Here is a 13,980-nt window from a genome sequence, read left to right as displayed (position 1 = left end):
CCTGAAGTCTCTTACCACGCGGTCCACGCTCGCCTCCATGCTGCGTCCTGCTGCTCTCGCGACCCGGCGCCGACTGGTGAGTATCTTGTGCGCGCTGCCTCCTCGGGAACCTAACAGCCAATCGGAGCACCCCATACAAAAAAGGGGGGAGGGGAGCGGGGAGTGGCCCTCTCCTATCACTGTCAGGCCCTGCTTCCCCTATACGCCTCATTGGGTCCCAAGATGGTGACCCCCTGTGACCAACTTTGAAAGCATAAATCATTTGTTTGATTAGGCTTGTGATACAGTAAGTTCATGTTTAGTATACAAAATACAGTATTTCTAGCCTTATTCTATTTTAGACTTTACTTCCCCTTTAAAAGTTGTGTTAATATGAACTGAATGGTAAATTCGAATATTCGATTTTTTTTTTTTTTTTGGTTAAAACTCACAAAAATCGAATTTAAAACCACCAACTCGAATTTGAATGTGAGATTTATCACACCTCGACCCTGGAAAGAGTTTAAATTTGACTATTCCCCACCTAAAACCTGCCGAGTTCATGTAGAAGTTGAACCATTTTAATTAATTAATTAATTAATTAATTGCCTTCCTGACATTCAAGTTTTTTTTCTGAGGAAAACTTGATTCGAATCAGATTAGAATTAGCGTGTTATTAATCGAATATTAGACCTTTGCGTTTTTTCATAAATAACCTCCCATTTGAGTTGTGAGTACATTCAAATTTGTTAAGTAAACTAACATTGCTTTGAAATTCAACCTCTGATAAATATCCCCCTATGGCTTATTTATCTCAGTTCACGCTGTCTGTCTTTTCATAACCACAGAACAATTTAATCTTATGTGAAAGATGTGGGTAATGTAATAGTAAACGTGGTTGTATTTCTTTTTGTATTTTTATTGAGTGTGAACTTCATTCCTTCCTGCCACATGTGGTATATACTTACCATTATGTGCTATGGCTGTTCAGATTGCTTTAGCTGGGATCATTTTCTGAATTCTATTATGAATGCAAAAAACCAGTAACAGGAAATGACTACTTACTATAAGTCTTTTAACGGAACTGCAGAAAAAGTTGCTGAAAGTTTCATAAGGCAGTGAGAACCAACGTGGATGAAGATGTCTAAATCGGCACTGGCAAAATTACTTATGGCAATAATAATCATATTTATCATTAGCATCCCTGAATTATTCAAGACACTGAAAGGTGAGTTGTTACCGCAGGGCATATACACATGTAATTGGAATTTAAACTGCTGCCTAATTGGAAGGGTCACTGAAGTTCTCAGTACATATTTAAAGGAGAAGGAAAGTCTTTGTGCACTTGGGGGTGCCAAATGTTAGGCACCCACAAGTGATTGTGTTTATTTACCTGAAACCCTGGGCCAGTGCTCCTATCAGCAGAAAACTGCACCGGCCCTGGGTTATACCAGTGAGCACCATGGAGCGATCCTCTTCGGTCTACCTCTCTCTTTGCGCAGCTGCGCATGTGCAGTAGAACGAAAAAGCTGAACTAAAATGTCGTCTATTTCGTTCAACTGCGCATGCGTCTGAACCGGGAAAGTTGAAGAAAGAAGGAGCCGGAAGAGGATCGATCCGTGGTGCTCACTGGAGGTTTCACCCGGGGTTTCAGTTAAATATATACAATCACTTGGCACTTTAAAATAGTGCTAAAGCTTAGCCTTGTTTTTCACAGTGTGTTGGCAGCTATATTTCAATAGGGCAGATATATATGAACCTAAAAGAGCAACGATGAACCTGGTCAGTCATTCATATGGTCTGTCCGTGCAGGGGATCAATACTTATCATGAGGTTTGGGAATAGAGCCCAAGACACTAGCACCTGAATGCAGTAATACTAACCCCTGTGCTACTGTGCTGCCCACATACAGTATATATTATCATTGTTTCAAAGATTTTTTTCTTTTAACAAGGTAAAAAATTATTGGTAAAAGGAAGCTCTGGGCAGTAGTGATGTACACGCCGGCCCAATACCTGTGGGACCTGGATCGTGGGTGGGTGCGGGTTGAGCTCTTCTGACTGCTCCCCCTGCCCGCGACCTTACAAATGCTGACTTCCAGGTTGAACTTTTATAGACGCGCGCCCCGCCCCTTTTGTGGGGCGACCAAGGGTGTATAAAAGGAACCCGGAAGTTGGGCTCGGGCAGGTGCTGAAAAACCCGACCCGCACATCACTACTGGGCAGGTATTAGTTGCAGCTTTGCCTATGGTGCCCAGAACACCTAGTTTCAGAACTGGTAGGAGGTGGCCAGGGGTTTCTAGTACATTATTGCCAACCAGGGTGATGGTCCCATGAGATCAGGTTCTCTGGTGGACCTCAGGTAACCAAGTACAATACTGGGGAGATGAATAGAGTAATGAGATACTAGAAAAAGGAATGTCTTGTGCTCTGCTTCGTTGATGTATTAAAGGAATACTGTCATGGAAAAACATGTTTTTTCCAAAACACATCAGTTAAAAGTGCTGCTCCAGCAGAATTCTCCATTTCTCAAAAGAGCAAACTGCTTTTTTGATATTCAATTTTGAAATCTGACATGGGGCTAGACATTTTGTCAGTTTCCCAGCTGCCCCAGCCATGTGACTTGTGCCTGCACTTTAGGATGGAATTACTTTCTGGCAGGCTGTTATTTCTCCTACTTAATGTAACTGAATCCGTTTCAGTGGGACTTGGCTTTTCCTATTAAGTGCTGTTCTTAGATCTGCTAGGCAGCTGTTATCTTGTGTTAGGGAGCTGCCATCTGGTTACCTTCCCATTGTTCTGTTGTTAGGCTGCTGGGGGGGGGGGAGGGAGGGTAGATATCACTCCAACTTGCAGTACAGCAGTACAGAGCACAAGTCACATGACTGAAGGCAGCTGGGAAATGGACAATTTATCTAGCCACATGTCAGATTTCAAAATTGAATATAACAAAATCTGTTATCTGCACTTTTGAAAAATGGATTTCTGTGCAAAATTCAGCTGGAGCAGCACTATTAACTGATGCATTTTGAAAAAAAAATATGTTTTTCCATGACAGTTTCCCTTTAAGTTAGCAGTTTCTGTGGTCAGTTATAAGCAGAACAAAATAACAAGAAGTTCTGTGTGTTATCATTAATCATCAAGAAATAGTAATTTTAAAAGGAGGTCTTGAAACTAAAGAAAAGAAAGAGGTTAGAAAGAGAGAAGTGTTGGGGTATCCCTTGTTTAGGGTGCCAAACTACTTAGGTAGGGCTCTAAAAACATAAAATGTAAAGGTCACAATTGACACCAGTGTCCTAAACAACCCAATGCAACATACAGCAAGCATCTATTCAAAAACAGAAATATAGTTACCACATTTTACTCCTATTAGTGTGATAGAAATCTTGTTGATACACACCCTGAAGGAGGTTATCTCTTTTGCAGGAAACTCGATGATCTTGTCTTGTAGTGATACATGTTCCAGTGACACTACTCACACTAGTTTAAGATGCTTTCTGCAACAAAGTGATCAAAAGAACTTTTTGGAAACCTTCTCAACAAACAAACAAAATATATCAACCATAATCCTCAATGTTTGCATGAATACATCTCATGATCACTCACAGAGATATCGTTGTTATCCAAACAAATATTTGGATCCTTTTCACGAGCATATGAACTCAAGTGGTAGGGAAAATCTTGAATTGGGTAAATGATATTTTAATTTACATAATTTTTATTTTCAAGAATCTTACATAAGAACAATGTGGACCATTTAAAGGGGCGGCAACACAAGGAACTGTATTGGAGCTAAATGGATTCAAAAAATCTTTTCTGCAGAACAGCTAAATTACAGCATTTTTGTTATAGTGCCTTCTAAGGCTTATGACAGAAACAGCACTGTGAGGGCAGCACTGGTATTTGTGCTCTGCTGACCAAATGTCCACTAGAACACAATTTAGGCCTTGCTTGTTGATCTATGACTATGTTGTCCACTAAACTGCTTCCAGAAACCACTTGTCCATTCTATTAAACTTGTGACAGCCTAATTTATCGGCATTCTGTAATAGTTAGGTCTATGACACATGGGTGTTTTCTCCAGTTTAGGAAAATTGTGGCCAATCAGCCTGTCATTTATTTAAACTGAATGTTTTCGGGCCAAAATACTGTATGACTATCACTGATAGTTATAGGATGAAGAGCCATGATAGAACACTGTTTCTTCTGGCTTAAGAATCGCAGCTAGAGTATATATACTCTATGTCTCATAGGTCTAGGAGTGTCAACTTAAGTCCGGGTGTAGGGGGACTATCTGGGGCCATTAATTAAAGTCTGAATGCAAAAAACTTGAACAATTTGAGTTTTTTTTTATTATAAAATCAGAATTTTTAGTTTTCAATGGGAGAGGTCCTTATCCTATTTGGAAGTTTCTGTGGTCTGTGCTGGAATTAGCCCGAAAATCTGACTATTTCTGACTTTTCGGGGTAAAAATTTTAAAAATTCGGGAAAAAGCCCAAATAAAATCAAGCAATTCTGGAAAAATTATTTTTTTAAACAATAAATAAGGTGAAATCGTGGATTCTAGTTTGCTAAGAATTTTTTTAAGGGCCTTATTTATCAAAATCCCAAATTTTCTGATAATTTTTAACAGAAAAATTTGGATTTTGATAAATAATGCCCTTACCTTAGACTTTCTATTTGTAATAATGTTTTTCTAAAGGACAGACATAATCCAATTCAATATGTGCCATATTTAACATATTAAACAAAGTATATATGAATCTCAGTGTTACCAGGCAGAACAACAGATAGCAAGCATCATAATATATATGGGCACTAGAAAGATGATGGGATGAGTAAAGGCTATATGGAAAAAACTCAAGAAGGAAGAAAAAACAGTAAAATATTTTTACATAGGTGACAAAGCACAAGTGTCATTTGAAATAAGAGGAACATATCTCGTCCACCCCTATGAAAAGCATTATTTCCTTCTGGTGAATTCTAAAGAAGACAACAAGACTTCTTTCAGCTTAGAAATACACCCACTGAATGTCAGTGCAACAACAGACTCTTTTAATTCTCCTTTCGTTGGTAAAGAATTGAAAGGACAGAACGGTCACATGAGTGTATCTCTACAGTTTGAGCTTTATGTGCCATGTAAGTTATAAGCTCTATTTATCCGTTAATAATAAACAATATATATTATCTGATGCAATATGATGTATAAGTGAATCTTACCTATTCCCTATGTGTAAGAAATACAATCAATAATAGTTAATGATAAAAGTTTATTAAAGGGCACCTGTTGGGTAAAAATGTCATCCCGAACCAAAGGTGCCGGCTAATAGAGGCCGCATTCGGGTTGGGGATAACAGTGCACTTATAGCGAACTTTCGATAACGTAAATTTCTGCCTAGCAAAACTTCGTTAATACACTTACTCTTAGGTCAATTTGAAGAGGGCTGGTACATATAGGTGATATATATGTCTTTATGAGTAATGGGGAAATTGCTTGAAGTGGCCACTTATTATTACAAATGTCTAAGGAAGCAAAATAAAGACAAAAGAGATCCTCTAATGCCATAGACATGAGCCCACCCTTAAAAAAAAATGTGGCATGCTCCTCAAATGGTTTAAAAAAATATTAAATCTTAGTTAACAACTTTTAAATAAAATCCCACTTTAAAATATGAAAAAATGTCAGCTTTTTTTTTAATCATTTTTATAACCATTCGGCATACAGGATATGATGTCACTGACATAAGATTGAGCGAAAATGCGCCTGGCGAAAGGGTGCAAAAACTTTGTTAGTGATGTACTTTTTTGCTAGCGAATTGTCCTCTATGCCTGTTAGTGAATTAGCGATCTCCCTGCGGATTTGGTTTCTCTTTAATTTTCGCTAGCGATGCCACTTCGCCCTTCAGTAAATCTGCCCTATCGTAAAAAAACATATTATTATTCTTACTGCATTAGGCTTGTAAAATGAGGATAGGTTACTATGGACTTTGACATACTTTACACATGCTACCACAGAGTACCTATAGATGAAATGATGCAAAATATATATCCAGCTGCAATCCTAGGTCCATAGGCATTAATATAAATGACACCTATGTCCATTGTGACAATAACATTAAAACTGCAAATGAATACTTGCAGTCTCTGTAATTTATGTCCTTGAATGGAATATTGGGATTAGGAACAATCCAATCAAGGAAATGTATCTTAATTATATCTCAATTATATTTTTAAACAGATTACTTGGATACTCTTGGAATTTTTTGGCTGGTTCTTATTTCAGCCGTCTTTGTGCTCGCTCTCTACAGTGTTGTCTACAAAATATTTAAAGTGAGGAAAAAGTCTGCAGCTAAAATTTGTAAGTAGAAGGACCCCTGCCTATTATTATTAGGTTACTGATGAAGACATTCGTTTTTGTTTTACATCAGTACAGTGGGTTAGGTGAGTTATTTTAAGTTTTATAAAATGTACACTTTTGTAGGCTAGTGAATTCTCTGGTAAATGTACAGTCAACCCCTGATTCTATGTACTCTTTTCACATTTTCCTTGAGTTTAAAGGAGAAGAAAGTCACAATCACTTGAGGGAGCCAAAAGTATACACCCGCAAGTGATTGTATTCATTTACCTGAAACCTGACAGGGGTTCTTCTCAGACAGCACCACAAAATGATCCCATTTTCTGCTTCTTTTTTCTTCAAAATCCCAGGGACTATGAACACAGGAATGCTCTGTGACGCTCGCTGAGAAGAACACTAAGCCATCACAGTGCCCAAGGGTATAGGATAAGTGAATACAATCACTGAGGGGTGCCTAACTTTTGGCACCCACCCCAGGTATTGGTGACTTTCCTTCTCTTTTAAAGGTCAAAGAAAGAACTAAATACAATAAGGAGTGCAGGGAAAGGCTCACCTCATTGCAGTGGAGTAATTTCACTGAAGCATGCATCCATTTAAAAGATCCTTAGCTTATTATTTCTGAAAAGCACGAAGTATAGAAAAAATCCTTCCCAAAAGTCATTGCACTGGTCTCAAGACCAAGGGGCCGATTCACTAAAGGTCGATAAAGTGAGTGTTATTTATAGCATGCCTTAAAATTTTTATCACTTCTTATATTTTTAGAATTAACGATCGATTCACTAAAAGTTCACTTGTCCAACTTAAGAAATTATATTTTAACGTTAATTTTAGCTGAATCGTGTGCGTTATTTTGTGCGATCTTTTAAGGCATATGAATCACACATTATTAATGCAATCTGTAGCACCTAAGCCATTCGGGATGCCACTAGCCACTGAGTAGGAGTCTCTTTTTACAGTATTCTAGTCATTCCTTTCCCTGGGACACAGAACTTAGTGCATTCTGGATCTGCCCAAGGTATCATGAAAATGTGTTAGTGGCTGTAGGTAAGTCTACAGTTCCTCATAAAGGACTTTAACTGCTGCCCTACAGCACCTCACTATATCTTCCTCTATTAATCCATCTGATGTTGTTTAGTAATGCCTACTCCTGGGAGGTGTTAAATTTCACAGTAATTATCGCACTATTTTATGCTTTTATCTCTTAAAAGATGTTAGTGAATAATGCATTAAGATTAATTCTATTCTATAAATACCGCAATGCCATTAGAATACCACTGTGCAGAAATGTAGAATTAACACTTGCGATATGTCACAAACAAAAAAACTTTGATGAATAGTTCCTTAAATGACACGTCTTAAATAACGCAAAACACTGTGCGTTAAGGAATATCAACCTTTTGTGAATCAGCCCCCAAGACTGCTACGTAATTAGTCTTTTGATTTGGCACATGCGCATATCGTTGGTCTTGTTAGTACTCTTTCTTCTCTTGTAGCCGTCTCTCAGGAAAGTTACACCTGTGCACATCATTGGAAAGGACGAGCATGGTGACGTGGTCCACTTAAAGATGGTGGACGCAATCTCTTAAAGGAGAACTAAACCTCCCTATAAACAACAGCCCCCTTTAACTACCTTTCATCACCCCCTCACCCATCTTTCCCTGCACTGTGTATTAGACAGAAAGGTGCCCCTGAAAAAAAACCTGAGCCTAAAATGCAGAGCAGCAAAGTGGAGTTCCCCGACGCCATGCGGGAGCATGCGCAGTTGAAGCAGACTCCTGACTAGGCCCAACTGTGCATGCTCCCACAGGCTTAGTATTCGTGAATTGACCAGAAGAGAATGCGAACAGCCAGAAGATGTCGCTGAAGTGCGCTGCTCTGCATTTTAGGCACAGGTTTTTTTTCAGGGGCACCTACCTGTCTAATACACAGTGCATGGAGGGAGGCGATGTGTTGTAAGTAAAATGCATAAGAAACTACATTAGAGTTTAAAGGCTATAAAGTATAGAGTTTAAAGACTTAAAGTATTATCATTAAAGTAAAATGTCAAATAAATTATGTTATTTCCAATTCTGAATCCTTGTAAAGGTTATTTAAAGGGAACTATAGCCGTCACAGTAAGTCTTTACAAAGGTGCTGGTGTCCTAGGCAGCGTCAACTGTCTCTGTAGCCTGATGGACCAAACGCCCTATATAAAAAAAATCACACTCACCTTCAGAAGAAGTCTGTAGTTGCAATTATACTATTACATGGGTACTGCTCTAATTTATGTTTCTACTAGTATACTTTTAAATGTGTACAACCTTGTGTGGTTACGCTTTTCAAAAATGTAATTGTTACTGAATACATCTTTTTATACAAGATTTAAATGATAGAGGAACCACTGTGAAAAACAAAGAAGAAAACCTGTTTAAACACTACTCTCACAAAGAACACAACGTGGCTGGTAAGTATAGTGAAATTGCTCAATATTTACTGTGAACTATTAAAGATACAACTTTTCATGAAAATACATGTAAATTGCATGACTTTAGATAAAATCAAATGAGCATATTACATTACTCGTTTGGTTTACTAGCACTTCTGTTTGAATTTCTATATTGAACACACATAAACTGTGGTTGGTCAGATCTAGTAGTTTCTATGTAGTCAAGCAGTGCACAACCAGCCTAGTCTTCAGCATGTATTGAGAAGGGAAGAAGATAGGCACGATAATTTTTATCAAAAGTGAATGGTGGAATATTGTTTAAAAATTTTCAAAAGTATTTGCTGCCAAATTTACACATGGGACTGGCACTGAAAGATGGGTTTTGGGTTATAAGAAAATTAAGCAAAATTTTTATTGGCTAAAGGCTGTTTAGCACAGATAGACTGCGCAAATGTAATTGCTATTACTATAAGGATGAGAAAGATTTTAAATGGCTTATTTTCTAAAGGGAGATGTACTGGAGTACTTATATAGAAAAAGGAAACTGTGAGGGAGTTGAGGTTGGTATTAGTCTTGAAGATAAGTATTGTCCTAAAGTTGATACCTATAGATAATTGATTTTGCCACTGATGGAGGAGGAGCTGTAAGTAATAAAATGTAATAAAAATATGTTGTTTTTTGGTCCTGTTAAAGCTTGTCTTTTATGATTTATGTATCTTAGAATATATGAGTAGAATGGTTTAGAAAATATAAACACAATATCATGGTTCATGGATCAGAAACGTTTAAAGGAATTGTTAAGTATAAAAATAAATACTGGGTAAATAGATAGGTTGTGCAAAAAAATCAATATAGTTAGCCAAAAATGTAATGTATAAAGGCTGGAGTGACTGGATGTCTAACATAACAGAACACTACTTCCTACTTTGCAGCTGTCTTGGTTTCCACTAATTGGTTACCAGACAGTAATCAACCAGTGACTTGAGGGGGGCACATGGGTCATAACTTTATGCTTTTGAATCTGAGCTGAATGTTGAGGATCAATTGCAAACTCAATGAACAGATATGTCCCATGTGGCCCCCCCTGACTAGTCACTGACTAGCTCAGAGTTGCAAAGCAGGAAGTAGTGTTCTGTTATGTTAGACATCCAGTCACTCCAGCCTTTATACATTACATTTTTGGCTAACTAACTATATTAGAAACATGTTTTATTTTGCACAGCCTATCTATTAACCCAGTTTTTATTTTTACACTGGACTGTTCCTTTAAACACAATACCTATAGGTATATTTTCTTAATCATGATCTGACGCCAATTATAACAGCTGAGGCACATTGAGCAGGCCAAACAAACACAGCTACTCCTCACCCCAGAATACGGCCTGTTTGACTGGCACATGTTACTAGTTTTTAAAGGCAAGCCAGCAAACGTTTACCAATAATTGCTGCTAACTTTACACTTAAACAGGCCCAACTTAAAGGTTGCTGCCTTCCTGTACCTCAACTATAAAATTACACTTACTTATAACACACAACATAGTTCATTCCTCTTTTGCACAGTCAGTTTCTGCTGACTCCCTGTCACATATGAAGAATTATGTGGGGGCTCTAGACTTTGTGTAAACATTCTGCCACCAAATAGCATTATCAATAACAAAATATGAATAAATGAAAGTAAAGTGAAGAAGGCAAGGGGGAGACTTTCCTGGATATTGCAACACGTGCATTCAATTAATTATTCTTAACCTGTTTTTAGAGGACAAAAACAGCAAAGTACAAGTGTCAATAGGGAGGTCCCGCTCACTTTCCATAATCCAGGAACAATGAATGAGGCCAGTGCCAAGGACAAACGGACAATGCACAAGAAACTAACCCACTATTGTTCAATCTGTGAGAGATCTGTGGATGCCATGGGAAAACAGGGTGCAGCTGGGAAGGACTCCAATAGCCAAAGAAAAAAGGGACAATGAAAAATTACACTGCAAGCTGACTGGCACCCCAAAGTTGCAAACATACATGCTCAGCCTCAGCAAAACAGATGCCATAATGACTGACACACCTTTGAGCTTCCCTGGAATATTCAAAAATCAGTTTGTAACTGCTGTGCCCACTGCAAAGACTCTGTCTTTTTCTTACCCACAACAACCTCACTGCTTATAGTCAACTTTTTCCTGTACCTGCTGCCGGACAGCAGACTTTTGCATGGTTGGCATCATCACTTCTAGTCCATGGGCTGTGTTCCAGTGTTCTATCACACCAGCCAACTCACCACAATGGATATGCCAATGCATCTTCTTTATGGATATTTATTGGTATCATATGACTGTCTGGTCTGCTATTATAAAAAATATCACAAGTTTTTTTTTTACATCATCCGGTTACAATCTCCTTATGTTCTTCACTCTACAGGTATAGTCCCATAAGAAAAATTTTAATATGCTGTAAATGGGGTATTCTCTGCTTAAGTAACAAAGAATACCATCTTCCGTGTACCAACGACACAAGCATTTCTAGAGGAGATTGGAGTTATGAAAGGGTGCAACATATGCTATTGGTCTAACCACCTATAGCAATCAATCAGCAGGAAGCAGATATTGTTCGACTGTTTAATAGCAAACAACTTATTGGATGCTATAAGTTACTGTACATGGGCAACTTTAGTAAATTTTTTTACATATGGGGGGCAGATCTTTAATTCTTTACAACCACCACCACACTTTGCAGTTACTAAAGCAGTGTAACCAGGATTGCCACCAAAGACTGTTTGCAGTTCTTACTATAGTAAGTGTACCTTAAACCTGATAAACCACTTGCCAAAATAAGTTCTCTTGTTTTTAATTGGGAAAGTGGTAACAAGCTTGCCATCAGAACAAGCCAGAAGTAGAACAAGAACCTCTGTTTACAAATTTCTCTGCTGAGATCTACTCTGTAACTAACTGCGAGATCTAGTTTTTGGAAATCCATCAGAATGCCTCAAAATTGTAATGCTGCTGCTATTCTCTGTAGTTTGTGGTGCTTTGCTATAAAATAATGCCTTATACTTGATGTTAATTAACAAATGCAATTTTTTAAAAAAAATTTAAGGTATTTTCCAGTGGCGTAACTAGATATTACTGGGCCCCCAAAATGTTTAGAGGTTGACTTGTTTCTCCAATATTTATTGAAATTGTATATGAATTACGGCCTCATGGGGCCCTATACCTCCTGGGCCCCCCTGCAGCCGCAGGGTCTGCTTCCTCTATAGTTACGCCCCTGGTATTTTCTATTGTATGCAAAAGGCACTCAAAAACATAAAAAACTTTTCTGGAATGCCCCACACCCCAAGCATTTATTCTTATGGTGTAGTAACACAGGATTTGCCATTAGCTGATGAACTATAAAGCCGTCCACTGGTTTACCAAGGTCATCAAGCTCAAGATCAGAAACTGATTCTATAGTGCTGTAAAGAAATCAACACAGAGATAAAAAAAAACCGATGATGTCATATATTTGGAAATTTACAAGGGAATGAGTTACTTTACAAACATATTGCTTTTTGGAATGTATCCCACTATAAGATTTTACTATTAACATGTATTTATATAGCGTCAACATATTTCGCAGTGCTGGATGACATAGTTAGAACTAGAAGCCTTAAAGGAGAAGGAAAGATTAAAACTAAGTAAGCCTTATCAGAAAGGTCCATCTAAATATACCAGTAAACCCCCATAGTAATGCTGCTCTGAGTCCCCTGTCAAAAGAAACACAGCATTTCTTTCCTTCTATTGTGTACTCATGGGCTTCTGTATCAGACTTCCTGCCTCCAGCTTAAACCTCATTGCCCTGGGCAAGAGCATGCTCAGTTTGTTCCTCTTCCCCCCCCTCCCTTCTCTACTGTAATCTGAGCCCAGAGCAGGGAGAGACTCAGGCAGGAAGTGATGTCACACCACATTAATACTGCAGCTCCTATCCTAAACAAACAGACAGTTTATAGAGCTTTTTACTCAGGTATGGTAAAACATTATACAGAATAAATATAGCATTCTAGCTCACACTATTGCAGCTAATCTATTGGCAATAAAATGCCTCTGTAGCTTTCCTTCTCCTTTAAAAGGACATACATTAATACTGCAGAATAACTCGAAAATGATGATGTACCCTTTTCTTGATTAATACAACAAGGCGACCCAAATGTTTAATAGAGGCTGTGTAGAAAAATAATTTGATCATTCTTCATGAAAACTTGGCCTCCACAGGCATCGTTTCACTGGCATTTTTAGAATAGATTCAAATAGTTGCTCTATTGCAAAACATAATTCTATATACCAATGAAATGCTCAAACACCAGATTCAGCTTCTTGACTCAAATGAACTATGCAACTGATTTCACGAACATTTTTAGTCTAAAATATTGCATGTAAATGCATTTTATAAATATGACATTGTTTCACTCTAAATAGTTTCTGAAAACAACAGGGCCAAAAGTGTAGGTTAAAAGAATAATAGAGGAATTTAATAAAAGTTGGTAACGGAAAAACTTTTCGCAATGCGAAAAGTTATGCCTTTGCGCGAACAAATTTTGCTTTGCATGAATTTAATATAGCTTTTGCGAACCCGGAAACTGTTTAGCGACCACTTTACGACACTTTCAAGCACTTCTTAAGAGTGCGCAATTAAAATTCGCAATTTAAATTCGCAATGCAATAACAGTTTAAGGAACAATTTTACCTTGCGAGATGTGGATTTTTATTCTTATTGGTGTGAATTTTTTTTCTCTTTGCGACTTTAATTACATTCCTCCGTAAGTCTTTATTAATCATAGTTAAAAGTATAAATGCATCTCGATAGGCCCTACGTGTTTTGTACCTGCAAGGTACTTAATCATGGGCACAATTTGATTATTCTTTAAAAGGAATGTTAAAGCCGATATTTGGTCCGTCTGTTTTATGGTTCATAGACTTTGAAGGTTAAATAAGATTGCTCAAGCAATCCTTAGGAAACCCTGTCTGAGTCAAATCAAATAATAACAGAAAACAAAATCCCATGAACCAGTTCAGCTTTTTAAACACTTTCCCTTTTGAACAATAAATATGTCAGAAAGGACTATGGAATAAATCCCACAATAAATCTATGTAAATAACATGAAATATATATATAGTTAAAAGGTTGAACTTGTCAGGGAGCCGGGAGCTCCCTCCAGGGAGGTAGTCTGGATCAAGGAGGAAGCCCTATTGAGGGAGCAA

At 37.8% G+C, this 13,980-nt stretch overlaps 1 protein-coding gene across 3 annotated transcripts; it reads left to right on the top strand.

The window, feature by feature from the left end:
- The first annotated feature begins 873 nt into the window (after positions 1-873).
- Positions 874-11,866, top strand: LOC121399275 (transmembrane protein 156-like). Of its 3 annotated transcripts, none has more exons than XM_041579427.1 (6): positions 874-1,207; positions 3,405-3,647; positions 4,878-5,117; positions 6,217-6,336; positions 8,693-8,776; positions 10,515-11,866. In XM_041579427.1, exons 1-6 carry the CDS (start codon positions 1,114-1,116, stop codon positions 10,583-10,585), a joined length of 852 nt encoding a protein of 283 aa, XP_041435361.1. In that variant the 5' UTR covers positions 874-1,113; the 3' UTR covers positions 10,586-11,866. The 3 variants fall into 3 exon arrangements, with proteins under 3 accessions (XP_041435361.1, XP_041435360.1, XP_041435362.1); XM_041579426.1 differs by having other exon boundaries at positions 3,405-3,668; XM_041579428.1 differs by lacking the exon at positions 3,405-3,647.
- Positions 11,867-13,980: the final 2,114 nt, after the last annotated feature.

This window comes from Xenopus laevis, chromosome 1S, assembly GCF_017654675.1.
Source record: "Xenopus laevis strain J_2021 chromosome 1S, Xenopus_laevis_v10.1, whole genome shotgun sequence".
Classification (NCBI taxonomy): Eukaryota; Metazoa; Chordata; class Amphibia; order Anura; family Pipidae; genus Xenopus; species Xenopus laevis.
Note: the sequence above shows the minus strand (reverse complement) of the source record. Positions and strands in the feature narration are given on the sequence as shown.

What these genes read in the sequence shown, in the direction of transcription:
- LOC121399275 (XM_041579426.1), top strand. Translation starts at nt 1,114, where the DNA reads ATGAAGATGTCTAAATCGGCACTGGCAAAATTACTTATGGCAATAATA. An exon ending in ATTATTCAAGACACTGAAAG is followed by an intron (nt 1,208 to 3,404) that starts GTGAGTTGTTAC and finishes TCTCTTTTGCAG; the next exon opens with GAAACTCGATGATCTTGTCT. An exon ending in GTTTGAGCTTTATGTGCCAT is followed by an intron (nt 5,118 to 6,216) that starts GTAAGTTATAAG and finishes ATTTTTAAACAG; the next exon opens with ATTACTTGGATACTCTTGGA.